General features: G+C 51.7%; 1 protein-coding gene across 47 annotated transcripts in view; it reads right to left on the bottom strand.

Moving 5' to 3' along the window:
* SORBS1 (sorbin and SH3 domain containing 1) overlaps positions 1 to 27468 on the bottom strand; it is a 237798-nt gene that overhangs the window by 17960 nt on the left and 192370 nt on the right. For 24 of the 47 annotated variants that reach the window (XM_062215217.1, XM_062215218.1, XM_062215221.1 and 21 more), the window contains 7 exons: positions 21458 to 21630; positions 18725 to 18810; positions 15265 to 15432; positions 11262 to 11308; positions 6803 to 6917; positions 6533 to 6658; positions 4837 to 5031 (listed from right to left, as the gene is read on the bottom strand). In XM_062215217.1, the coding sequence (XP_062071201.1) occupies positions 4837 to 5031; positions 6533 to 6658; positions 6803 to 6917; positions 11262 to 11308; positions 15265 to 15432; positions 18725 to 18810; positions 21458 to 21630 (910 nt within the window). Of the gene's footprint in view, positions 1 to 2795; positions 3570 to 4836; positions 5032 to 6532; positions 6659 to 6802; positions 6918 to 11261; positions 11309 to 15264; positions 15433 to 18724; positions 18811 to 19473; positions 20929 to 21457; positions 21631 to 27468 lie in introns of all 47 variants that reach the window. The other 23 variants (XM_062215205.1, XM_062215209.1, XM_062215208.1 and 20 more) reach the window with 4 other exon arrangements.

Genomic DNA, 27468 nt, shown 5'->3' with positions numbered 1-27468 from the left:
GTTCATCCTCCTCTGTTTACAGTAGCACTTAGCACAGTGCCTGGAATGTTCTAGATGCTTGGAAGAGAGTAAATGGTCCTAACATTTCAGAATGTCTTCATTTAAGGCTCTTGGGTAAAATTTTCCCTCTTAATTGACCTATTCTCAACCCAGGTCCCTAAAATCTAGAATAAAATTGACCTCTTTGGTTCCATGAAGAGAATAATGGTTGGTGATTTTCTTGGTATAAAAACTGGTTTGGAATGCAAACACCCAAATAAGTGAGCCAGCCTGAGGTCATGCTCTGAGGGGGCTGCCGCAGACAGCTGTCACATACTAAGTCCTCTCCACCTTCAGAATGTCAACCAAAGGGAGCCCAGGGTGCAGGAGCCCCTTCTGACGGACCCAAAGCTGCTACAGGATGGAAGAGTGAGGGTGACTGATGGGGATGTGCACCCCTTTCCACACCAAGCCCACTGCCCATTTCAAACAGGGCTGGTGCTGGGACAGCAGGAGGAAGGGAGTAGACGGGAAGTGGTACATCTGGAGTCTGGAGGCCCTCACAAAAGGAAATCGAGCCGTCAACAAGTACAGCCACCCAATCAACACAATCTCCAGCGCTGCCAGCCACTCCGCTCCTGTCCTCAGCTAGGAAGCAGGAAGTGTGTACCCCTAACCTCGCTGGGGACCCAGGCACCATGCGTACTTCCTGTACACACTGGATCCTGGAATCAGGCCTTGGCGATGACTCAGCACTGGCAAGAAGGAGGGCTCCAGGCACCTGGGGTTGACTTAGAATGTTCACAGAATGTTCTTGCGTCAGACACACTGAATGCTTTTCCACTAGCTGATCAATCAGCTCTCCCAACAAACTACCCTCCACCAGACACACCCTCTTCCTCCTCCCAGAACACGCATTCCAGGAGCAGTTGTTCTGGGCCAGGCAAAGCCTTCGCTGGGTATGGCTGCCTCCCCGCAGCCCCACACAAGGACCTGGGCGATAAGCTGCAGTGACAGTGGCTGTGTGGAGCCTGACCACATGCCAAGGACCCCCCCTTACATGGACCACCTAGTTGAGTCTTTGCACCATCCTGGGAGAAAGGTACTGTTTTCACTTCTACTCTGCATATGAGAAAACTGTGGCTCGGGAGCTTAAGCAGCCTGCTGGTGACAAGCCAAGTCTGACTTCTTATCCCACCCTGTGCCTGCCCCCAGGATCCCCGCTCCTGACATGCTGGCCTGTGGGCCCCATGCATCGGGCTGAGCTACAGGTCTGGCCCAATGTGTCTCAGAGGCCTTGGTGCTTGTGTGGCTTTCAAGCCTTCCTCTTCATCTGCCCTGGTGACACTGCTATGCCTGCAGCCTCACCACACAGGCCCCTCGAGAGGACCCTGCCCAGAGGCTGGTCCCTGTAGGTCTTAAATTCCATAGATGGAATGAATGAAGCTCCAAAGGGACTGCAGGTCTGAGGGCTGGGCGCAGTTTACTATTGTACATGGCACACACGCTAAGTACTTAATGAATGGTGTGCAGTTCTCTTCAGGAAGTCTAACTGGGTCTAAGAAGGTTCTAGAACATTCTCTGTTCTAGAAGCAGTTCATGCAAGATGGTGGCCCTACAGCTTTCCTCTACGAAGTGCTGATCATGTGCCCCGTCCTTGTGCTCAGCACTCCACACACGTCATTCCAAGGAATCTTCTCAACTCTATGAGGCAGGTGTCCTCACTTCCATTTTACAGATGAGGAACCCGAGTCCAAGGGAGACTAAGTAACTCGCAAGTTACCAGAAGGCAAGAGGGAGGGCTGCCATTCAAACTTGGTTACATCCAAGAAGGGGGTCTGAAGTCTGACTTACAGGGTAGCACCAGCGTAGCCCAAATCAGAACCACGATCTATCTAATTGCCAAGCTCATGTCCCCTCTCAAATTTTTCAGCCCTCAAAACACCCTATAATGAGGTGGTTTTTGGCCTAGAGGTCAACACACTGCTTGTCCCACATTGGACTGCCTGGATTCAAGCCCTGGTTTTGCTCCCAATTCTAGCTTCCTGCTAATGTGCGCCCTGGGAGGTGGCAGGTGATGGCTCAGTGGTTGGGTCCCTGCCACCCATACAGAAGACCCAAACTGAGTTCCCAGCTCCTTGTTTTGGCTTGGCCCAACCATTGGAATGACTCAGTAGATGGACGATTTGTCTCTCTGCCTTTCAAATAAATTAACTGAAAAATTTAAAAACAAAACAAAACAAAGAAACCTACTCTATAGGCACCTTGGTCCCAAACCCTGACATCTTTGTAGCCCGCTGGATGACTGCAAGCCGGGGGCCTGCGTGCTCCCCAAACGTCACTTTGTTTGTTATGAACAAGGGCCCCGAATTCCCACACGGACACGAGACAGGACGGAGACCTGACGAAACTGAGCACTAGCAGAGCGCCATGGGTTACGGAAACAAAGTGCAGCTCACAGGAAAACCACAGCACACCGCAGCAAAGCCTGGTGTTCTCAGCTGTTAGTCAGAGCAGACCGGGCCGTGGAGGGGGCCTGGCTTCTCGTGGGCTTCTGTACCAGACCACGAGGCCCTCAGAGTGGAGCCAGCTCGAGAGGCGGGAGGGCAGCCTGCCCTTTCCCTCCAATGTCCCCAGCCCTACACCCTAACCGAGGCGCCCACCACCCCGTCTGGGGCCATCTCTTCGCTCCCAAGGCAAGCAAACGGGTCCCGCAGGCATCCGCTGGGCCTCGGCAGAGAGACCACGGCTGAGCCGTCCAGCCCGCCCGGCCAGGTGAGATGCCAAGGGCACACGCGGTCATGCTGCAGGCCTACCTGGCTCACACCACTCTGAGCAGCTCTCCTCCCAGCCTGCTCGCCACCTCTATGCAGCTCTGTCTGCCCAGCCTCCCTTCCTGGAAAAGGGCTGCCCAGAGGCTTGCTGGGCCGGCTCTCCTCAGGGCTGCGGAGATCTGGGAGTCTCTGTTCAGAACTCAGGCACCTGACCACGTCGGAAGGTTTCAGGCAGCTCTTCTTAGAGATGGCGGGTCCACCAGGGCCTCTCTCACCCGCCTCCCTCTCTGCTTTCCTTTCATAGTGGCCGTTCTCTTCTCGCCATGGCTGCCTCTTGCTCTGGCTGCTAAAAGCATCGCTAAGCTCCGAGATGACCCTATCCGAGCGCCCGAACGGCAGCTGGGAGAAGCTATCTTGGTGGATGCCGGGAGGTGCCACGTGAACACCACCGGCTCCGTTGACGTGAAGTGGAGCCAGTGCACTGGGTGCCGGAGAGTAGGCTCTGTCAGGGGGCGGCAGGGCCAGAGGGGAGACGGTCGAGCGTATGGTGGAGCCATCTGACCGACTTGAGTGGGGGAGGCCAAGGGTCAAGGAGGAACGAGCCCTCGCCGACAGGGCAAGGGGATCAGCACAAAAGACAGAAGCCTCAGGCAGAGGCGGCAAGGGTGGGGTCAGGGCCAGAGGACGTCTGCCTGGGACCCCTACGGTCAGCGAGATCCACTCCGAGGTGATGGCGTGCATCTCAGGGGACAGGGCTCGGCGGGAGTGGGGCAGAGATGAGGGGGCTGGCAGGATGAGCTTGCTGTGACTAGGAAACTTAAAAAGAAAAGGAGAGACAGACAAAACAAAGAAGCAAAAGGTACAAGTGTCAGCTTCAAGAAGAAAGAAGGAAAATAGTCACCAGGGCGTCTACAAAGAAGAATGAAACGCAGAGGATGAGCAGGACACGCTGGTGTCACCAGGGAAGTCACCGGGTCAGGTCTGGAGTGTGAGCGGGTGCACGTGCAGGGGGAGGGGAGAGGCAAGTGATGTGGAGACAGGACAGAGGTTCCCATCAGGGCCCACCGGACAAGGCTGGCCCACTTTGTAGAATCCGACTTTCAAAGGGACACAGAAGGAGCTCCCACCCAGAGCCCGGCCTGGAACCCGGGGGAAGGAAAGATGGCCCTTCCAGAAAAGTCGGAGAAGAGCGGTCATTTTGCTTTATGACCACGGCTGGCTACAGCTGAGTGAAATCTCCAGCTGAGTGCTCCAGGCCGCCCTGCGCCGACTCCATGCCCTCCCCCGGGAGATGATGGGACGTGGACCTCACTGTGCAGGACGCCCAGGTCAGCTGTCCGATGCTTTCTACAGGGGTCAGGGATGAGCAGGTGCGGCAGCAGGAAGCCATTCGAGGACGAGAGAAAAAGAGGTGCTGTGTCTGTGTCATCCTGGGTCCCCATGTCCTGCTCTTGCTTCCTGGTCTCCCCTACAGCTCATCCAGCACAATGCTCAGTGTATGTTACAGGGGTCACCCCACATGCATCTTCTGAACCCAAGGCTCTCACCGGAGCAGCAGAGGTGGGTTTGGAATAGCTTCTATTTTTAAACAAGTCCATTCATAACTAATGTGCAGGGAGGCAAACAACTCGTGCCTATACAGCTACTTCCTAACAGCCTAGTGTAGACCAAGAAGCTCCAAGCTCCTTTCCTAACTTGGTTCCAGTGAGTGTTAGCAAAAATGCTTTGGATGCGGTCTACAGGTCTGAGGATGAGAACATGAAACTCAACCTTTGTCTTCTGCAAGCCGGCCTTGGCCAACAAAATGACGGAGAGAACCACACTGGGCCGTGGGATGTACGACAGAGAGGCGGTTACCACACCACCAGCTTCAGCCAGGGGGCACCACCTTCTCCCCAGATGACTACCTCAAATGCTTCCCATTTCTCCCACCAAATGCTGGCAAAATGCCGTTTAGATACAGGAACACCAATGTGTGTGTGCAGTCTGCATTACTGCCGACAGTTCCCAATCAAGAACCACCCCAGAGGAGCTATGCGCCGTCAGCACGGCTGAAGGTGAAAACAGCGATCAGCTTGGGTACCTGTGGGCTCGCAGTGGTACTGCGACTCGGGGAGGAGGAGTAAGGTAGGTCAATGTAATCCACGGGGTTCTTCACCAGCGGCCGTTTGATCACGTCCACGTAGGTGATGGGGAAGATGCCTTGTCGGGACGTCCCCGGGATCCTCCCTTCGTACCAGTTCTCATCCACCTGTCGAAGCAGCGTGATCCTCTCGCCCTACAAGACACAACAGTGCAAGGGTTCTCATCCCTCCACGCTCAGCACACCAGGGGCCCCAGCCTGTGCTTGGCGCTGCCCTTCCCTGTGTCATCCACTGCATCTGAGTCTCCAGAGAGGCTTCCCTGCTGGACCTGGCCAGATTTCACATTGCTGGGCAGGGCTGTCACCAGCCAGGGGGCTGCCTGGGTGCTGTGAAGTCAGGCTTGGTCTTTAAATATTTCCATAAAGAAGATCAGACTCGTGCCTGTATCCTGGAAGGCACAAGAGTTTTTACACTCATTTAAAACAAAACAGACACATCTCCCATCTCCATCCCCAAGGCATAGGCCCCAGGAGGCTATCTTGTGTCTTTGTTTTTATCTTATTTTCTCATGTGCCATGATAGAAAACTGAGAACAGAAACACAAAGCAGAAAACAACTACTGTCCATCACGTGGTCACTTGGAGGTAACCACTGTAAATACTTGGAATCTGTACTTTCCAGATTTAATCCCATACATGTGGATTAGACTTGTGCATGTCTCTTCCTTATGAAAACAGAGGTGGACTGTATTTCCCTTTTCCAGCCTGTTTGTTTTATATCTAATACCATCAAGTGAACCTCCTTCTTTAATAAGGAATATAATTCTATGCTTTTTAATGCTGCTGCACAGTTTAATGGATACTCTAGGGTATTCTACTGGACACTTGTGTAAAGATTTAATTAGTGATCTTCCTGTTGTTGGGCAATCAGGTTGCCTCCAGAGTTTCTCTTTTATTTAAGGGTCACGTGTTTCCAGGGCATGTGCTTACTTCCCTGAACCCTGAGTAGCATCAGTTCCTTTAATAACTTCAGCAATTTGGACAAATGGAAAGAAGAGCGTCCCTGCTCGGTCTAGGTGTGTTGGGAGCAAGCTGCTGAGTTCACCACCTGGCAGGAATGACGGCGAGGTCACGGCGTCTCCGCTCACTGAGCACCAAACCAGGTGCACGTGTCCGTGCTGGGGCCTTCACGTGCGAATCCTCTATGGCTACCCCAGGAGAGGGCCATCTATTTTCATTTTTCAATGTGAGGAAGCGGTGGCTTGGAAAAAAGCATTTAACTCCCCACCTGCTCCAGAGCTGATAACCCATGACTTCTGGCTTCAACACTTTGTAAATTTCTCCTCATATCAATGGTTTTTTTTTCCCCCCTTTGGGCCACAACAATGCACAGTAAAACCACAGTGCTCACCACATCTGTAGGCGCTCTCCAAATGTGGGCTAAATATTTATTTATAAAAGGTGTCCAGGACTCTGGAAATACTGCCTTTAATTACTGAACTCAATGGAGTTTAACCTTGACAGGAGCCTAGTGTCTATTTTAAAAAAATGCCTCACCTGGGAACACCCTCCAACTGCTCTTAATGCAACTATTGATTGGCAGACCCCTCTTAAGGGGACAGACAGCACCGTGGGCTGGCGGGGCCCCACAGCACCCTGTCCTCACCCAGGGCAGGGGCCAAGGAGAGTCACCTACCTTTCTGAAGGACATCTCCACTTGCGTATCACCATTAAAGTTGAACTTGGCAATGGCTTCTCCATATTCCAAAACCTGCACCGGCGTCAACTTTTTGGGCTGAGCCTTCTCAGCGGGAGGAAGGAGCTGAGGAAGGAAGAGAGGGAAGACGGGCACAGGCAAGAGAAAGCGGGGGAATGAGAGGAGGAGACAAAACACGAGTCCTGGGTCAGTAAATGGTGCTTGGGTGGCGGCCAGGCACTTCCTTAGGCAGAAAGGGGGCTGCGGTACCTCGATGTAGGTGCGTGGGAAGATCCCCACCCGGCCGTGGTGCTCCCCTTCGTACCAGTTCTGGTCGATCTGCTTATAAATGTAAACGATGTCCCCCTTCTGCAGAGGAAGCTCCCTGTTGGCAGAGGGCGCAGTGTTTTCAGCAGGTGTTTCCACATGAAGACTCAGACGCTTCCAGTGGGGCCAAAGGGGACGGAGGACAGAGGAGGCGGGTGGGGGGGCTCCGTATTTGGAAATGAGAGCCCCACTCTTCAGATCTCATCGCATTGGCGTTTTCTCCAGCCCTTTGTGGGATGGGTGGTAGCCTTCCCACTGAGGAGCGTGGAAAGCGCCTGGGGGCCTTATGAGTCTGTTGTGGCTTTCTCGATGGGCATTTCTTGTGTTCAGAATATTTGCACAACGCACAGCGAAGCACCCAGAGGCCTTAACCATCGTGTGTTACACGAGGAACAATGCTTCTGGAAGCCTCCACCGCCAACACGGCCCTTTCCTAGGCCCCGGCAAGCCGTGTCTTCGCTGCCTTAAACTGCCCTCAGGCTGTTTGTGATATGTTTTCTTTTTTTTTTTTTTTTGACAGGCAGAGTGGACAGTGAGAGAGACAGAGAGAAAGGTCTTCCTTTTGCCGTTGGTTCACCCTCCAATGGCCGCTGAGGCCAGCACACCGCGCTGATCCAAAGGCAGGAGCCAGGTGTTTCTCCTGGTCTCCCTTGCGGGTGCAGGACCCAAGCACTTGGGCCATCCTCCACTGCACTCCTGGGCCATAGCAGAAAGCTGGCCTGGAAGAGGGGCAACCGGGACAGAATCCGGTGCCCCGACCAGGACTAGAACCCGGTGTGCCGGCGCCGCAAGGCGGAGGATTAGCCTGTTGAGCCGCGGCGCCGGCCTGTGAAATGTTTTCACAGTCCCATCGTTCTACCCACTTAGCCCTCTGTCCACCCACCCACTCTGCCATCCACCCGTTATCACATGGTAGGAAGGCTCTGAAGTTAGGAGTCTCTGGGTTCAAAACTCGGTCCTCCAGTGGAGCAGCTCTGAGACCCTGGGCAAGATCCTGGATTCCCCAGAGACGCTGTTTCTTTACCTGAACACAGCCACTAATGCAGAGTTATTAGAGAACGCAGCTACAAACTGCAAATAAAACTCCCAGCGCAGTGCCTATTACCTATTAATGCCCCATAAAGATTAATCCTCTCCCTTTTCAACATGGAAAAGGGATCTGTGAGAGAAAAGTAGCTTTCTTTCAAATGCTCTTAGTGCCTGTTTTCAATTTTTCCACACTCATTCCTATGCCTGCCTCCGTAATGATGCTAGCATCTAATTAGGACTCCTTAACAATGAGACAAAAAGACAAATTATTAAAAACAAAACAAAAACTTAAAAGGACAAAAACTGTAACTTGAAATTTTCTTGAACAACTACCCAAACATGACCCAGATCTTTCCATTGTGTCCAGCCAACAGCAGGGGGAGAAGGGCCTCTGATTGTACGTTGGAAGGGCATGCCCACCGCCCTGGGTGCCAGGAAGTCCCACGGTGCGTCAAGGATGCTGGCTGAACAATGACGGGGCATCTGGAAAACTTGACACGAAGTCAGTGCCGTGCTGAACAAAAGTACAGGCGGCCTTGTGGGGCCTCACACTGGTGAACAGGATTCCACCCTAAAGGCCCATGAAGGTAGCCTCTGTCTCAGTAAGACAGAAGTCTCTGGCCAGAGCTCTCCCTGGAGGTCTTCTGGACCCTGGGCACACAGACGGTGAGGTCCTGATCACATCCACCCCTGCTGGAGCTCTGCAGGCCTCCAACTCTGCCACCCTGAGTGTCGGGCGGCAGGAAGCTGAAATGCTCCCCTCACTGCTAAGCCGGGGAGGAGGAGGACTCACGTGAAAGGACTGGAGATGCCTGCCTGGGGCTACAGTCCCTCCACCCTGTGGCTCACACCCCAGCTCCCCAACAGCCCCATGACCAAGTGTGGCGGTGAAAAGCTTTGGGAAACAACAGCGTGATGCCCTCCAAATCTGGAGCGTCACTGTGTGCCCTGGCACAACACGGGCTCTGCGAAGTCCAAGGGGAACGAGGCGTGGCTCACTGAGTGGTGAGCAAACTTTTTTGAGCCACACACTTCAGGGACATGTAAAACCAGGGACTGGAGGGCTTCCAAGACTCTATGTATGAGACATTTATTCTTTTTATCAAGTTTTCTTGGATTCTTTTTGGAGGCAGCAGGCCATGATGACAACACTGAGTCAGAAGAAGGAGTCATCTCTCCCACACCGGAAGTCTTGCTAAATGGGGACAATTTCTGTGAATCTCGGCCTTTTCACCTGTTACACTGGATGGGGTTTTTCTAAAGAAAAAAATCTTTTCGAGGCTTTTAAATGAAATCTAGGAAAATGTATTATCATTAAGCCACTTCTTGAGTCTTCTATGGGCCTCGCTCGATTCAAACAGAAAAGGAATCCACTTCACCAAACTGCAGATGAATTTTTCTCCCTCTGTTGTCCGCTCTCTGGTAAAGCACGAGGAGGGGTGACATACTTTGAGTACCGACTTCTCCTGCACTGTGCAAAATGATTCACAGGTATTACGCCAGCTTCCCTGCAAGGCAGGCATTTTAAGCCCATCTTACAGACGAGGAAAATGAGGGGTGGGAGAGGTTGATAATGTGACAGCAGTTACAGAGACAGTAAGTGGCATGGCTGGGATCTGAACCCAGGACTTGCTGACTCTCAAAACCACAATCTTGGGATAGGCATCTAGCACAGCAGTTAAGATGTTGCTTGGGATGCCCGTGTCAGGGTGCCTGGGTTCATGTCTCAGCTCTGCTCCAGCTAATGCACGCCCTGGGAGGCAGCAGGTGATGGCTCAAGTAGTCGGTTTCCTGCCTCCTATGTGGGAGACCTGGACTGCATTCCTGGATCCTGGCTTCAGCCTGGTCCAGCCCTGGCTGTCGCAGGCAATTGAAGAATGAACCAGCAAATGATAGATCTCTCTCTGTTTCTTCTTCTGTCTCTCTGCTTTTCACATAACTAAAAACAAATAAGTAAAGAATATCCTAGGGGCTGACGCTGTGGCGTAGTGGGTAAAGCTGCTGCCTGCAGTGGGCGCCGGTTCAAGACCCGGCTGCTCCACTTCTGATCCAGCTCTCTGCTATGGCCTGGGAAAGCAGTGGAGGATGATCCAAGTCCTTGGGCCCCTGTACCGGCATGGGAGACCTGAAAAAAGCTCCTGGCCCCTGGCTTTGGATTGGCCCAGCTCTGACTGTTGTAGCCACTTGGGGAGTGAACCAGTAGATAGAAGAACTCTTGCTCTCTCTGCCTCTCTGTAACTCCACCTTTCAAATAAATATATCAATCTTTTTTTTTTTTTAAAGAATATCCCAAAACCTGCGATCTTTGCAGTATATTGCACATCTACCTTTAATAGCTACAAAGTAACACAAGCAAATCTGACTGTACTACATGTGTGCTTGTGTTCTGGAAACCATGGCCTTGCCACTTATTCTGTGTGGGAGAGGATCAGAACTAAGACAGACAGGCCTCCACACAGCACCCTCAGCATCTCTCTCCATCTCCTCCTTCCATTCCATCCCATCCCATCATTGCATTTTCGGCTGCCAATGAAAACTTCTGGCTCATTTTTAGTCCATAATTAGTCATAAAGTTAGCAGACTGCTTTTGGAACCCAGTCTGCGGCAGCATTCCCCAAATTGTATTCCATGAAAAATATAAATTTAGAAAACGCTGGGCTAAATAAGTTAATCAGGCTTCTTCCTTGAAAGGCTCCCTGAGTCATTAATGTGCCAATAGCAAGAAGGGTGGGAGGGATAGATACAGTGGTTCCCCAACCCATTTCTACAACAGAACTCCCTTTTTGAGAAAAATCTTCCAGGGCTAGCATCTAAGACATGCTAGTCTCCTTCCTATGGGTCTCAGTTTAAGTCCTTGGGATGCTATAGCAAAACTGGGGAAGTCATCTTCCCAGAGCTTGGTTCTGATTCCTTCCACAGAGTGAGTAGGTCAGATTGAGCTTCCACTGAAGCACACCAAGCCCATACATATGTATATGTATATGTACATATATGTATATGTACATATATGGAAGCAAAGGAACACAGTGTATAAGAGCCAAGCCTCTGGTATTAGGCTGCCTGGGTTTGAATCCCAACCCCATCACTTACCAGCTTGAGGAAGTTCTTCCAACTTGCAGTCCCTGGGTTTCCTTGCTTGTACAGTGGGGATAATAACCACACCCACCCCACAGAGTTACAGCAGGGCTCAATGAGTTAACATACACAAAGTACTTGCAACAGTGCTGGGCACATAGCAACCTCTATAAACTACTGGCTTCTTTCATTTTTTAATCATTGCTGTTATTTCTCCAACTTTTTTTCTACAAACAACCCGCTGTGTTTCAAAGCAGTGGCTGAGAAGACAAACCAGAAAATGACTGGTGGCACTTACTTTAGCGTCTGAGCTTTAAAGTCAAATTTGGCTCTGGCAGGTCTCATCTAAACACAAGAAACAATAACAAGTTAAAATCATGATTCATATACAATGAAACAGAACACATTCTCCCAGATTTCTAGAAAGCAAAGCAGAAAAAGTCACTCTAACCAGTCTGCTCTAGGGCAAGATTCCAGTGTCTGATCTTAGCAGTACACTACATGGATGTTCAGTCAACTACATCATGCATGGGAATCTCCCTAAGAAGTGCCAGATTTGGGGAAGAGATGGTTGAAAAAGTCCTAAAGCTGAAGAACTGCTTCCCCCAAAACATGCCAACCAGAGCCAGCCAGAAGTCCAAGACATTCCTTATCCACTGTCTTATTCTTCAGGGGCCATCGTCTATTTGTCTGGCTTAAATCACCATCGAAGCAGAGGGACTCTGCCTCACCTCTGAGAGCAGCCTCAATTCCATGCATTTCTTACAGTCTGCGAGGTCGCCCAGAGGGTCAGAGGCAGCAGCCCTGATCTCATCCTCCTTTTGCTGGGCCCTCCACTCCTGCTGGGGGAGCCCTCTCCTCCCACTCGGGCCCCAGGTCGGCCTCCCGCCACTGCTCGGTCATCAAGTCACAAGGCCCTCGCTTCGCAGCCCTGACCTCTGGTTCCCACAGGCACAAAGCTTCCTCTGACTTCACTTTTCTTCACCCTAATCTTCGGTCACACAGGAGCCCAAATCACATTCTTAGAATTCTTCCTCATATCACTTCCTTGCTTATGTTGGCTGCCCCCTGGATGAAACCTCAATTCCTGACAGGGGTCGAGGCCTCGAGCACTTTTCTCCACACACTTACCTACCTGCCTTTGTCTGACACCCTTCCTGTTCAGTCACGCCAACCTATCTGCTACACGTTGCTAAACCCCTTTCTCTGCAATTCCTTCAGCTCCAATTCTAGCAAGAAGTTCACCCTGACTTACATTTATTTGCCTATCTATCTGCCTCACCTTTAACGACAGCTACTTAAACCAAATTGTCAAAGGAAGGTGGGTGGGTGGGGGCACAATAAGCTGTTTCTGGCTGCTGGTATAATCCTGCTCCCTTCCAGGATTTTCTCAGTGGCCGTGACCTTCTGGTCTGGGAAAACAGCATGCTCTCCGCAACCCTGGAGGGCGGGGGCAATGGAACACTGCAGGTGATCACAAAATGGTGTTTAAAGGCTGTGTCAAGTTCAGTTCTAAATCCGAATCCCTTGGTGACTCATGCTTCTGGCTCCTCAAGGCAGGGTCTTGCAGGGGTCTCAGGAGTCGACACAACTCCACAGGAATGTCTACATTTTACATTGTGATGCTGCAGTTTCCAGCTACCTGTCTATACACATACATATCAGGGCCCTGAATGATCACCCTGTACTAACACCACACAACTTCAACACCTGTGTCTGGATCTGTACCAAAGAGCAGGATTTCACAGCTGTACATGAACAAGAAAAGAATGGATGGGAAGTAAAAAGTTCCTGAGAGGGGGAAACAAAAGTTCCTGAGAAAGCCAAATGATCCAAATTGTAAGGACAAAAAGTTTCCCAGTGACTCCAACTGAATAATTGGAGGAAGAAGCAGGTCACCCCATGTCACCCAATTGTAGAGCTGCAACAACCTTAAAAACTTTACAAAACATATACACCAGCACTGTGGCGTAGCTGAGCAAAGCTGCTGCCTGCAACACTGGTGTCCCGTATCAGGGCGCTGGTTTGAGTGCTGGCAACTGTGCTTCTGACTCAACTGCCGGCTAATGTACCTGGGAAAGCAGCAGAGGATGGCCCAAGTGCTTGGGCCCCTGCCACCAACATGGATGGATGGAGCTCCTGGCTTTGGCCTGGCCCATCCCTGGCTGTTGTGGTCACTGGGAATTGAATCAGCACATGGAAGATTTCTCTCTCTCTCTCTCTCTTTTCTCTATTACTCTGCCATTCAAATAAATAAATCTTAAAGAAGAAAGTTATACCAAGGCAGCATCACATTCATACTTTGAATGGTAACTGAATTCTGCAAGCCATTATTATCTACCAATTAAATTAATACAGTTGTATAGGTGTGTAGTTTTCTATTTAATTTGTAAATTAGCTTAGGTCAACACCAGGGGCTGATGAGGGCTTTGTTTATTTCATTAGAGGGATCCATGTATCACTCAAAGCTGAGAACACTGATTCCACTGAGCTTTTGAGTCAGACCCCTTTGTCAGTCATTGGTGGCTAGGAGCTGAGCAGCAGTATCTCCCTCTTTATCTTCCCATGGCTCCCAAGACTGAATCCAACTTCCCTTTCTCTGGCTCTCACAGTGTTGTGCTACTTCCCACAGAAGGAAAGAACTGCATGGAGGGAGACTCTTCCATTATCAGCTCCCAAGGGCAAGGACCAGTACTGCTTCTGCTGCCCACAGGGTCTCACACAGGCTCGGTGGTCACCCAGGTTCTGCTGAATGGGACTCCAGTACATCCATAGAGCATGGTGCACCTGGGCCTTACCAGGCCTTACTTGGTCAAGCCCATCAACTACTAGAGCAGCGATTCTCAAAATACCAGCATCACCTGGGAACGTGTCAGAAATGCAAATTCTCGGGCCCTATCCTCAAATCAGAAACTTTGCAGATGGGGCCCAGGAATCTGTATTTTAACAAGCCTTCCAGGAGACTGCGATGCATACTCAAAAATTGAGAACCACTGTGCTAGAAGGTTTGCCTCTGTCCATGGTTACTCCGCACCAGCTGCACCGTCTTTGGCAGGTATCGCTAGGGTGTCCTGCATGCTCCCTTCTCCTGCATCCCCCAAGAGCAGGTGGGCCTGCAAATAAGGGGGAGCTATCTCAGAGCCCTGAGCAGAATGGTTTTAGGGGGCAGTTGGAACGCTGAGCACCAGGGGGTGCTCTTCCCTTACGTAGCACTCACTCACTTTTGCTTCTTTCCTATCACACCTTCATTTCCTTCTTCTCTTTCTTTTAATCTGGCTCTTTTTTCATCTCTTCTTCCCAGATGCTATTTCTTAAAAGAACAAATGAGCAGCCAGTGATGCCTGTCACTCAAAATAAACCTGAATATTAACCTACTCCATGGGAAGCTTCTAAAACTTTATATATTTTAGGAGCCACTCCATCCTCTCAACCCCCCATCCTGAGCCCCACTCACACTTTCGAGGACAAGGAAATTATCTTCAGCGGGGCTACATAGGGTTACACAGCAAATCGTAAATTCTTATGCAATAGGTAGCATTTGGCCAGCACAAGAATTTCAACATGTTGACCTCTGCGTGGGAGGCTGCAACCTGGATAAAATCACTTTCAAAGTTTGTTCATTTCTTTTGTAATATCAAGCTTTCAAAATTCTAAGCTTCGAAATGCAAAAAATTAAGATGACAAATGAACTCTCTCTTGGAGATCTCGTCTTACCCTAACTGCAAAAGTCTTTGCATTTCAACATTCTTCAGTGAGGTGTGGCAGCATTAATTGGTAGTGCTAACTCCTGCACCTGTGTATTGTTCTCTGCTATTTCAGTAATGTCATTCAATTTGGGGGCCCTCGTAAAAGGCACTAAGTATTGCTAGCCAACTTTTGTAATATGCTTCGTTAGTCATCTCTTCAAGGAGGAACCTGAGGATTGTCCACCCTACGGCTACCACGGCACATGGACCAAGGTCTATAGTTCCAAGCAGAATGCACAGGCAACGCAGTATCATGATAAAATGCAGGGTGAGGAGGACTGGACTCATGAAGGCAGCCGATGCTCTAAGGCATGCATTAGGGGTGTTGCGCCAGCAGATCCCGGTCCCACAGCCAGGCATGCTTGAACATACAGAGCACAGGACACAATGGGGCTCATGTCCATTCACCAGCCACGAAAGAGCCAAAGCAAGCCTAAGGGAAGCCAGCCAGACAGGTGGCATCTGGAAAACTAGATTGGCCTACAGAGGGCAATGCTGCAGGGAGGCAAATCATTGCTTTGGGTCAAGCAGCAGATCGAGGTGACCAAAACAGACCTCTGACCCAGATTTCCGCTTTGCAGTATCGTCTATATTGAGGAGATCCCCAAAGCGCTCATTAGTGATAAACTGGTGGTGCGTGGGGATGACGCCCGTGTGGCGGCGCGCTGCGATATCGGCCTCTTCTTGCTCACGTTTAAGTCGTCGCTGGTCCGCTAAAAGTTTCTGCCATGGAATCGCATAAAATGGGCAGTGAATCATCTGGTCCAGGGTCTTGGAAAACTGCCAACAAAAGCAACTCAGGAGGAAAGAGGAGCTGGGAGAACAGCAGGGAGACTGTGCAGGTCAGGTGTCGCCCCGCCCGCCCAGGCAGCGCTGCCCTGGGGGGAAGCCGGGACACAAGGAAGGATGATTCTGCCCTGCTGAGCACCAACCCCCAGCTCAGCCTGAGCCCCCCGTCTCCTGGCAGCAGAGGTCAGGGACCCCGGGAGCATGTCCAGGGCATTCCCAAGCATGCTGGGCTGGCAGCAGGAGGCTGGAAGTGCTACCCTTACCTCACTGAGTGCATGCCCATGGCGGGACCAGGGATGGTGGGATCTTCTGCAACCCACCCCTCCCCTATCAGACCCATCAGACCCATCAAACCTGGTGAGGGCTTTTAGCTCTCCTTGGTCTGCAATCACCAGGTCATATTTGTGCTGCTTCTGTTACTCTAATACGCTCTCCATAGAATGGAGCTGCCCATCCTGAAAAATACAGCACCCATCTCCTAGGCCAGCTCACCCTCCCCCCGAGCATAATTTTTAGGTGGCCTTAGGATATGTACTAAAGGCTATCCACGTGGCTGACACAGAGCACCAAACACTCTTACTGAGCTATTTCCGTATTTAAAGAAATGAAGTTGAGTTTATGGAAATGATGTAGCATATAAATATAGAAAATAAGCTAAGAACAAAGAAACAGTCTCCTCTCTATTAAGAAAATAGTCACTTAAAAGGCTTTTTAAGATAAACAATGTTGGGGTAGGCATTGTGGTGTAGCAGGTTGATCCACCACTTGCAGTGCTGGTATCCCATATGGGCACTAGTTCCAGTCCAAGCTGATCCACTTCTGGTCCAGCTCCCTGCTAATGAGCCTGGAAAAGCACCCAAGGATGGCCCAGGCACCCATGTGAGAGATCCAGATAAAGCTCCTGGCTTCTGGCTTTGGTCTGGCCCAGACCTGGCCACTGCAGCCATCTGGGGAGTGCATCAGTAGATGGAAGATCTCTCTCTCTCTCTCTCTCTCTGAGTTTCAAATAAATAAGTTTTTTAAAAAATAAACAACATCGCATTTTACCAAATGCCCTCACTGTCTGCTTAAATGACTCCATAGAACAGAATTTTAGTGTGTCGCCTCACGCCAGAGTGATCTTACATTCCTGAGGTTCACATTTCTTGTAGGAAAACCTTAATTAGAACTGATACTGCTTAGCTCAGTAAATAATGATAATGTTTTATGCTCAGTAAAGCAACAGGCAATTAAGTGCCTTGTGTAACATCTAGCGCCCATTTTTCTCTAGGGTCTACAAGTAACAACTCATCAAACAGCTGTGGGGTTTCCAGGGCTCAGTAAACTGTTGTAAAGATGCAATGAGGGAAGACATGAGAAGGCACTACGCAAAGCACAGTGCCATGCACAGAGCACCGGCCCAGGAATGGAGCCCTGGTTTCCAGCTCTGCCTCTGGTCTAAGTTCACCTGCGAGGTAGCCCCAGGTAAGCCACTCCCTATGGTCCTTCCTTATGTAAGGGCAGGGGGTTGGCTAGATGAACGCTAATGCCCCCTCCCCATCCCCCCAGGAGAGACATGTTCTCATTTTCTGATATGCTGTTACCATCAGTGTTAAACAGGGGCTGAACTGATCCCCCATCTGCTGGGAAGTGTGACTTGTCTCAGAGGGAAGGGGAAAGGACCTATGTTCGCTGCTGCTACCTGTCCATGCTCAAAATTCCCAGGGCCCTGGCCAAGGCTGAACATCATCAGTGAAGTGGACAGGGCATGGAGCAAACTCCCCAGAGCTGTGCTTGGGTCTGACTCTGTAAAACCCAGCAGGCCCACGGTGTAACCATATAAGCCGTAAATCAGGGATTTTAAAAAAAAAAAAACAACCCACAAACTGTTTCAGGATCACTGGGCTGGAATCACTCAGGAAACAAGACTCTCACCTTCTATGTGAGATTTTTATATCGATGCTGAAACCCAGCAAGTAAAACGTGTCCCATGCGTGGCAGGTGAGCATTCCACCACTCAGCGCTGATATCGCTACATTGGGACACCACCTTTCTTCACGAGAGCACCCAGGCCTCGGATCCTGGGGCGGGACGCACTTAACAAAGAGCTACAGACAGGAGCCTGCTCTGTGGCCTGATGGACACGAGTCACTAGAGTTCTGGATCTTGTTACTAGAAATGATTCTATACATCAAATACTTCCTCTTGCTTCTTTCCCCACACAGGTGTGGAGTCCTGTCGAACATCGTCTGCCTGCACCTGGACACAAGGGGAGGTACAGGCATGTCTTTTTGTTTTCTGTCTGTCTCACCATCTGGAAGTAACGCTTATCATCATCCAGTTCTCAAAGTCAGCCATACCCTAAATTGTTAAGGAGACGCCACCTCAACTCTGAAACCACTCAGCAAGACGGGCCAAGATGGGCAACATAACACAAAGGGCTCAGACCTTCAAGGGAACAACACAGAGATGTGCACCTGGGAACGGCCTCCCCCAGCGCCGCCTGTTCCCAGCAGTCCTTCCAGCTCTCAATTCGTTACAATGGAGCAGGCATGGGAGCTTGCTTCCTCTACTGGACCCTTTTCCTTGGGAAGATGAGACCCAGGGAGCGCATAAGAATGCTCTATCCCAGCAGAAACCTGCGATTTCCCCCGTCGGGCTGCTCAGACAGAACTACTACCTCCTAAATGCCCCGGTGAACCAGCTCTTGGCCAGACTCTGCCAGGCCTATCACTGCAGGTCACAGCCTTCCATGGCTGCAGGGCAAAACTCCATCCTGACGTTCTCCACTGGGGTCTGCCCGAACTGTTTTACCAAACGTACCGAGCTCATTATGGTTTTTCAGTCTACTCTCTGCTACAGCACTCTTTCCGATGCAAACTCTGCTCTGTGCCAACACAGGGGTGGACAATACAGGGCAGACTGCCCTAGAGCACACCCCAGCGGGGGCAGCTGGGAGGAAGGATAGAGCACAAATGGTGGTTTCCCTCTACAGGGCACTGAACGCGGTGATGGGCAGCCTCCCCCTGTACCTCCTGTGCTCCAGGGCGGGCTGGGCTCAGCACATAAAACCTCCTGCCCTTCTCTGGAAGACTCAAAGAAAAATGTCGGAGTCTGCATCATATAAAAAGTCACCTGGGAAAACTCCCGTGTCTGCTTCCGGCCCCGGAAGCAGCTCACGTCTCCCACAGACGCCTGAGCTATCTCCAGCCTCCTGCAGGCTTCTACACAGAGCTCGGAGACTCACCTCCTTATCATCATGACGTCTGCGGATGAATTCTTCCGTGGATTCCAGGTAATCGGCTGGGATAAAGTGCCGTGGCGATTCTGAATCTTCAAGACAACAAAGGAAGAGTTAAAATAGGCACGGATGTAATGGGAAGCCAGCCGGGGAGATTTCGCCTTTTCTCTACTATAAATATCAAGCTTTTACAGTCAATGTTGAACAAGGCTCAACAGGCATTTCTGGAACGGGCAAAACAAACCCACATCTGCCCCTCTTGCTTCCTTGGGCTGACGTGAGCTCGTTTAATACAGAGAGAACTAACAAGAAGGCCAGAAGTAAGCAAAAAGTGAACACTTTCTTGGCAAAATGTCCCCCCCAAAGAGGCGTGCAGGCTCTTCTGGGGACACCCGCACACTCACACACACACAGGCCACTGGGAGAGGCTGCCTCTCAAAAAACCACAGGTGAGTTGGGGACCGGTGCAGACAGCAAAGGGCCTGGGGGTTCAAATGAACAAATTTCTCAAATGAGCTAAACGGCCAATTTTTCTTTCGAGACATGGTTTGGTGATTAGTCTGAATGACGTGGGGGCATTGGTTTTGAAGAAGTGCAGCCACTACGAGCCATGATTAATTGCCAAGCAAAAACAAACGGAAAACAAAGGACAGACCAGAAAATGAGCACCAAGGGCACGACAGGGAGGAAGGGGGCAAGCAGGCAAGGTGGAGGGATGGGGGGAGGAGAGACTTGTCAGACACGCAAAACGCCACCTCCGCGCGCCGCTGCCCGTTCGCTTTGCGGGTTGTTGTTCCCGTCCAGGCCGTGGTCAGAGTACGGCATGGGGTTCCCATTATGAAAGGCCCCGGGGCCGTCCTCGGGGGCTGTGGGTCTCTCCTGAGCAGGCTCTGAGCTGCGGCTCAGCCTGGCCATGGTGTGGCGGGAAGACAGGCGTGCGGGGACCGAGGGCTTCCCGCCCGCGGGGGGCTGGTCCTGCCTGGGCGGACTGGGGAGGCCCGAGGAGTCAGCAGGGTGAGGCTGCCTGGGGTGGTGCTGGAGGGGCTTTTTCAACCGGAAAGGGAGGGGGCTCATCAGGTAGATGTTCCTGAGGAGAGTGCTCTTGTCCCCTCTGGAATCCAGGCGCCACTCGGGCTGCCTGGGGGGCGGCTGCTGCTGCTCGTGCTTCCGGATGGTGGTGAAGCGGGTGTAGGAGGCGGGGCAGGTGCCCTTGCACTTGTTGAGGCGGTGTCTGGGGAAATCTCCGTACACGCTGCCGCTGCTGCCCTCCCTGCTGTCACTGGAGATGTTGGAGCAGTGGTCGAGCTCATCGGAGCAGGTGGAGAGGGGCTCGGAAGGCGCCAGACCCCTGAAGCCCAAGCTGTGGTCTGCCATATTACCGCAGGTAGGGGAGGCGTAGAGTCCGCCGGCGGGTGCCCCGTCCACGGCCCTGGGACGGAGCTTGGTGGACTCTAGGAGGGACTCGGCGGAGCGGGCGGAGGTGAGGCAGCTCCGGGCCAGCACAGGCGTGGGGGACTTGCTCAGCCTGCCGGACAAGTCGAGGGAGGGCATGGACCGGGACCGCTGGATCAGCTGCTCAAAGGCAGTGATACGAGAGGAGACGGTGTGCTTGGGGATGTGCTCGGAGCCCTCCTGGCTGGAGCCCAGCTCGCCCCTGGACAGCGCCAGGTTGCTCCGTTCAAAGTGCGAGGCGAGGTCTCTCACGCTCGACGATGAGACCGAGCCCAGGGAGAGGCCGGCTCGGTTGATCTGGTGCATGTCCCGGTACAGCAAGGAGAACTGCATGCCGGCCTTCCTGGAGAGGGGGCAGGGCCTCCTGCAGCTGCTGCTGTACTCCTGCAGGCTCATGGTGCTGCCCGACCTGCTGCCGTCCTCGGGCCTCGAGCGCATGAGCAGGTTCTCGATGCTCCCCCCGGCCTGGAGCGGGAGCCCTCTTCTGGAGTCCATCAGAGACCCCGAAACGCAGAGGTTCTCGCAGCTCTGGGCCTTCTCTGAGGCCAGCAGCACACTCTTCTGCTCCTGCAGAAGGGCGCTGGGCGCAGAGAGCCTGGGCTTGAACTTGGAAGGAAGGATCTCGGAGATGCAGGCTTTCGCAGCTGACAGGGGTTTCTTGTGTTTACACACGGGACCTAAGACACTGCTAGTGTTAACCGTTCGGCTATGGACTGAAGATGAAGAAATCATGTGAGCATTCCCACCTTTACGATCCACTGGTAAGCATGCAGAATAAAATAAACAGACCCATTAGGTTAAAGCCGAAAGCTGCTACCAAAAGAAAAAAAGGAAAAAAAAAAAAAAAAGGGAGAGGTCACATGCTCATTGGTCATAAGGACTTTATAAAAAATTCCCAGTTGATGTCCGGAAGCAAAATAATCTGTGCTGCAAAGCAGGTGCAAAGATGCAACAGAAAAAATGGCCACCTTGCTTGTTAGGAAAGGCTGAAGCTCAGCTAGTTCCTAAGAAAAAGGAATTAGAACGAGAGAGAGAGAGAGAGAGAGGAAAGATGCTTCAGAGAGAGCAAGGTCGGGGGTCACGGGAAGGGAAACTACTAATACCAGAAAGAAAAATGGCCGGTGAGAAAATCGGGCAGGGGACGTTACAGGGCTCCAGGTCTCGGATATGATCCGGATCCGAACAAGGCAGAGTTCACAGCGGCTGGAGTTCACTGACTGCCGGCACTCAGGTACCGTCCGGTACACATGGGACAGAGAGGCCTGCAGGCTTCTCCCCAGTAACTACCTTTTGTGGACGCCGAGCTGGACGGTCGCTTGAGCCCACTCAGGCCCTGAAGAGGGATGTCGCCTCCTTCCAAGACACTTTTATAAATCTGCCTCTCGTTCTCCAAGCTAGTGAGATCCCCGGGAGCACCTTCTGGTTCCCTCTTCACTGCGTGGTAGCTGGAAGAATACACACTAGGGACAAGGAGGAGGGAAAGAGAAAAGAAGGTAAGAATAGGAGCTAGCACCTTCAATAGTTTTGTAAACAGTGTATTACCTGCCGAGGTCTAGAAACCAAGGCAAGTTTGTCCTTGCTTCTTCAGTTTGTGTTCAAAACTTCACGACATACGTTGTGTGTGTGAACTCTGGCCCGGATCTTTCATGCATTTGTGTCCTGTTGACATCTAGGTATTTTTATTTTTCCAAGTTACTGCAAACGTATTAGAGAATGAAGAAACACGGAATGCAGGTAAGAGTGGTGCTTCTTCATGGAGCCCCTCCCTTCCCTGGCCCACTGTCCCACACCTCACTGAATGACTCACGGCCACCCACCCACGGACACATGGACACACACACACTCTTCTCAGGGCGCTGCTTGTCCTCTTTTACTGGAGATTTGGCTTGTGACCGCTGAAGACCCTCAGCTTGATGGAATTCCTCCAGCTCAGTGTTTTACTCTGAAAATTACCAACTATACAGAAAAGCTCAATGAACCGTAAGGGTGAACACCCATGTCCTCCACACCCAGATTCTGCAGGGAGCACACAGCAGCGTTTGCTTTATCACACACCTGTCCTCCTATCTTTCCCTCTACCTACCCACTGATGATGGAATTGTTTTTTAAATTTTCATTTTATTGGAAAGGCAGAGAGACAAAGAAAAAAAGAGATCTTCCTCCCACTAGTTCACTCTCCAACTCCCCCTCTGCAGCCGGGGTGGGCCAGGTTGAAGCCAGGAGCCCAGAATTCAGTCTGGGTCTCCCATGTGGATAGAAGGGACTCAAGTACTTGAGCCACCATCTGTTGCCTCCCCAGGGCACACATTAGCAGAGAGCTGTTTCTACAGCAGCAGAGTGAGAACTGATAGTGGTGTGGGCAACCAGCAGCTTAACCTCTACACCAAATACTCACCTCTGGATCTTTTCCTTTTTAAAGACTTATTTTATTTTATTCAAAAGTCAGAGTTACACACATACAGGGAGAAGCAGAGAGAGAGATCTTCCATCCACTGGTTCATTCCCCAGATGGCCTCCCTGGCCAGGGCTGGTCCAGGCCAAATCCAGGAGCCAGGAGCTTCATCTGGGTCTCCCATGTGAGTGGCAGGGGCCCAAACACTTGGGCCATCCTCTGCTGCTTTTCCCAGGACACTAGCAGGGGGCTGGATCAGAAGTGGAGCAGCCAGAACACGAGCCAGTGCCCATAGGGGATGCTGCCGACACAGGCAGCTGCTTAACCCGCTGCTCCACTATGCTGGCCTCCCCAGCCTGCATCTCAGCCACTGCCCAGTGCTCACCTCTGGCCGTCTGCACATTCCATGAAGCCGGCCTTCCCTCTGTGCGTCACCCCAGCTCCTCAGTGCCCATGGTCAGATGACAACTGTGAGGGCGACCCTGCGAGCCACTGCTGAGATGCCCCATATGGGGATCCTGTGCTTGGCGCTTTTCTCTAACCTTCGCAAACAACCCCACTTCTGCCATTTTCCAGAGGAGGAATGCAGGCACTGGGAGAGTTAGTGACTTGTCACAGGAAGCAAGGGGACAGGACAGCAGCCCCGGGATCCAACTCGGGCCTCCGGCTGGTGCACGTGTCCTCCCTACGACTTAGGAGGCAGCGGCACGTGCACCACAGGAACCAGACAGAGCTCAAGGGCCTGCCTTCTTCTATCACCACCTTGCAGTGTCAGGGCCAGGAACGCTCCCCTGGGGCAAGCGGCACCACAGCCCAGGAGTCAGAGATGGAGAGAGTGGTGATGCCTCGCCTCTGAGTAGCTTTGTGCCCGAGCAGCACCATTGCTGCCAGCACTGGCCACTAACAGAGCCACGTCCTGCACCCAGCACCCGCGCAAGGCTTCAAACACCTACTGCAGGGTGGGGAAGGGGTAACCCCAATCTTTCCTTAATCTCCCTGGCCTAGGTCAGGGCAACAGATGGATTTCTCTGTCTCTGCCGAGGAGAGAAGAGAAGCACTACTTGGAATCTAAGAAAGAGACACGCCAACTCCCCATGCTGAAGTCCCAGTCCCATGCAAATACCAGAAGTCTACAGCACAGCTTCAGGGTGGAGAAGCGAGGAAGGAGCAGGCTGGGGGCAGCCTCTTCCCCCAGGCTGTGCCCTGATTGGCAGGAGCCCACTGGACAAGAGGGTCCATAAGTAGAGCACATAAATATTTATTGAACAAAAGGTCTCAATGGCCAAAGGTAAAACTGGCATGCATGATCTGATTCGGGATATGTTTTGATAAGTGAAATTGTGTATTTAGAAATTCTTCCCCCAGGTATAAGAAAGATATCAAATTTACTTGGGGCTCCTGGCTCTTGACTTCAGGGGCCTGGAAACCTCACCACACTGGAAAGTTTAAGATTGCAGGAACTCTGGACAACTCAGACTTAGACTGACTGTCCTCACTGGCACCTGGGCCCCGGCCTGCAGGCACCACTCCCACCCAGAGATAAAGGCTGGAGTTTCTGGGCTCAGGGGCCAGGCCCAGGACAGGGGCTGCCGTCTGTACAGTTCTGCCTGCAGGGGGTGCTCACGGACACCCCTCCCAGGTTCTGCCTGGTAAAAGTTATCAATTCCTGAGAGAGAGCTGAGGAACCTGGAAGGTGGTGTGCAAGGCTGCGGCAGTATGCGTCGCTTTAAACAAACAGAAGCACATCATTAACTGGCTTAGGGGCAGGTGTTTGGCTTGGCAGTTAAGACACCTCTTGGGATGCCCACATCCGTATCGGCGTACCTGGGTTCAAGCCCCAGCCCCACTCCCCATTCCAGCTTCCCACTAATGCACACCATGGGAAGCAGCAGGTGACGGCTTAGGTACTTGACTCCCTGCCACCCACATGGGACACCTGGATTGAGTTCCTTGCTCCTGGCTTCTACTTGGCCCAGCTCCAGCTGTGGCAGGCATTGGGAGAGTAAACCAGTGCATAGAAGATCTCTTTTTGTCTCTCTGCCTTTCAAATAAAATGAAAATATGTAATTAAAAAAAATTAAACTCGCTTTAACTTTGAATTTCCTAACTAAAACGAACTCTGCCATTTCTAAATTTCCCATTCGCAGTTCACCCCTTTCCCTTCGGCCGTGTTTTCTGTTTTTGCCCTTCAGTTGAACCCATGTTTCCTCTTTTTCTGCAAATCCCCAACTGCACAAGAATTCATACACAGCTGTCCTTTTTCCCTGCTGACCGAGAGCTGTGGACACACTGGTCAGTCCTGCGAGGGGACAGTTGCAAAGGCACAAGGCCTCAGTCTGGGCTCCCACCCCTCCTCAGCATTGGGGAGTGACTGACAGCTGGCCCCCTCCTGCCAGCCCTGCTGTCCTTCGAGTCAGCTAAGCCTCAGTTGGAACTTGCCAGCCGGCTTCCCGCATCCCTCATGCCTGGACTCCGGCCACCAGCAGCCCCGGCCTCACACCTCCACCTCAGCAGCCATCGGCACTCACCCCAGCACCCTCGGCCACGATCTGGCATTATTCCACCTCCTATCACCATTTCTTCCTGCTTCCCACAGAACCACAAACCAGCACTCAGGAAACTTCTGAGAATGGCTCTGCTACAGCCGATTGTTTTCTTTCTTTCCCAAAGCCAACAAAACAATGCCTCTTCCAGATGTGCAACGTTCTGCAATGAAGGCACTCCTGGATTCAAAACAAGACCTGAGCACCCTGCAACAGGCTTTCTTTTATAGAAAGATTAACTTATTGATTCGAAAAGCAGCGTTACAGACAGAAAGGGACAGGTGTAGAGAGAGAGAGAATCATTTCTTTTTCTTTTCTTTTTTTTTTTTTTTTCATTTGAAAGGGGACGAGAGAGAGAGAGATCGATCCATCCTTTATCTGCTGGTTCACTCCCCAAATGCCTGCCTGCAGCAGCTAGGGCTAGGCCAGACTGAAGCCAGGAGCTCAGCACTCAGCTAGGATCCCCTACATGCTGTGGCAGGGACCCAAGTACTTGAGCCATCCTTTGCTGCCTCCCAAGGTGCGCGTTAGCAGGAAACTGGATCAGAAGTGGAGGAGCCGGGCCTTGAACCAGGCACTCGGATAAGGGGTGTGAGCCAGCTTACCCACAAGCTGCCCTTTAACCTTTTCTTCATCTCTCTCACTCAGAAGGCCTTGTGGCTCTTTCTAAGCAGGCAATAGTGTCTGTGCTAAAAAAAAAAAAAAAAAAAAAGAGAGAGAGAGAGAGAGAGAGAGAATCTTCTGTCTTCTGGTTCACTCTCCAAATGGCCACAATGCCCAGAGCTGGGCCAGGTCAAAGTCAGGAGCCAGGAGCTTCATCCACATCTCCCATGTGGATGCAGGGGCCCAAGCACTTGGGCCATCTCCCACTGCTTTCCCTGGCACATTAGCAGGGTGCTGGATTAGAGGTGGAGCAGCTAGGATTTGAACTGGCGCACATATGAGATGCCAGCACTGCAGACAGAGGCTTAACCTGCTGCACTGCAGTAGTGGCCACAACAAGTTTTCAATGTGTCATCTCCAGTGGTTCCCCAGGGAGGGAAAGAGAGACACAATTTGTCCCCAGGTACAAAAGGGGAAGCTGAGGACCAGCGTAGTGAAGGCATGTGCCTGCAGTCAGTTTCTGGGTCCTTGCCATGCCCAGGTACGTCAGAGAAGACAAGAAAAGCAACCTCATCGCCTCCAGCTGACTGATACAGGCCTGACTACTCAACAGCCACTGCTGATGTAACAGCAACAGCGTTAAGTTCAGGTGCTCAGCTCTGAGCAGCCAGGGTTGAGCCAGACTTTGGCACAGACACAGCAAGCCAGGAGGAGGGAATTCAGCCTCTGGCTGAGACGCAGAGCTGGCTGTTGAGTTTTCAGGGGATTCAACAAAAACATACTCCCTGGACAAATAAAGCGAGGCCACAGAGCCGTCATGCCAAGGCCGACTGTTCCCAATAGGGTGCCCAGGCAGGCCCTGGAGGCTGTGGACGGGGTCCCCAGAGGCCAAGACTCCAGTCTGACTCCAGCAAGGAATGTGGCTCAGCTGGGGCAAACAGGCTCTGTTTAAAAACTTGGAAACAGGGGCCAGCGCTGTGTCACAGGAGGTTAGCCCTCTGCCTATACCCCGGCATCCCATATGGGCACCAGTTTGTGAACCCAGCTGCTCCTCTTCCAATCCAGCTCTCTGCTAATGGCCTGGGAAAACAGTGGAAGATATCCCAAGTGCTTGGGCCCCTGCACCTGCAAGGGAGACCAAGAAGCTCCTGGCTCCTGGCTTTGAATCAGCCAAGCTCTGGCTATTGTGGCCATTTGGGGAGTGAATCAGCAGGTGGAAGAGCTTTTTTTTCCCTCTCTCTCTCTCTGTCTGTAACCCTACCTCTCAAATAAATAAAAACCTTTTTTAAAAACCCCAAAACAAAAAGACACTGCACCCCAGAAGAGAGTGCCTGGATTCGAATCTTGGATCTACTCCCAATTCCAGCTTCCTGCTAATGAGCACCCCGGGAGGCAGCAGGGGAAGGCTCAGTAGTTGGGTCCCGCCACCCACGTGGGAGACCTGGATTGAGTTCCAGTCTCCAGACTTTGGCTTTGCCTAGCTCCAGCTATTACAGGCTTTAGAGAGTGAACCAGCAGATGGAAGATCTGTTCCTGTTTCTGTTCCTCTCTCTCTCCTTCTGTGTCTCTGCCTTTCAAATGCATAAAATAAAAATGTAAAAGTAATAGTAAATAGTAATAGTAAATAGTGATAGTAATAGTAAATAGTGAGCATATGCTCACTATTTAGAACCATTTGGGGATTTCAGGAAAGGGGTGGGTAACTTGTAAACTGCAACCTTTGGAGAGGAAGTCTGCACAGTCTTTTAGAAAGTTTCTTC

This window comes from Lepus europaeus, chromosome 17 (assembly GCF_033115175.1).
Source record: "Lepus europaeus isolate LE1 chromosome 17, mLepTim1.pri, whole genome shotgun sequence".
Taxonomy (NCBI): domain Eukaryota; kingdom Metazoa; phylum Chordata; class Mammalia; order Lagomorpha; family Leporidae; genus Lepus; species Lepus europaeus.
The sequence above is the reverse complement of the archived record's forward strand: the minus strand, read 5'-3'. Positions and strand labels throughout refer to the sequence as shown.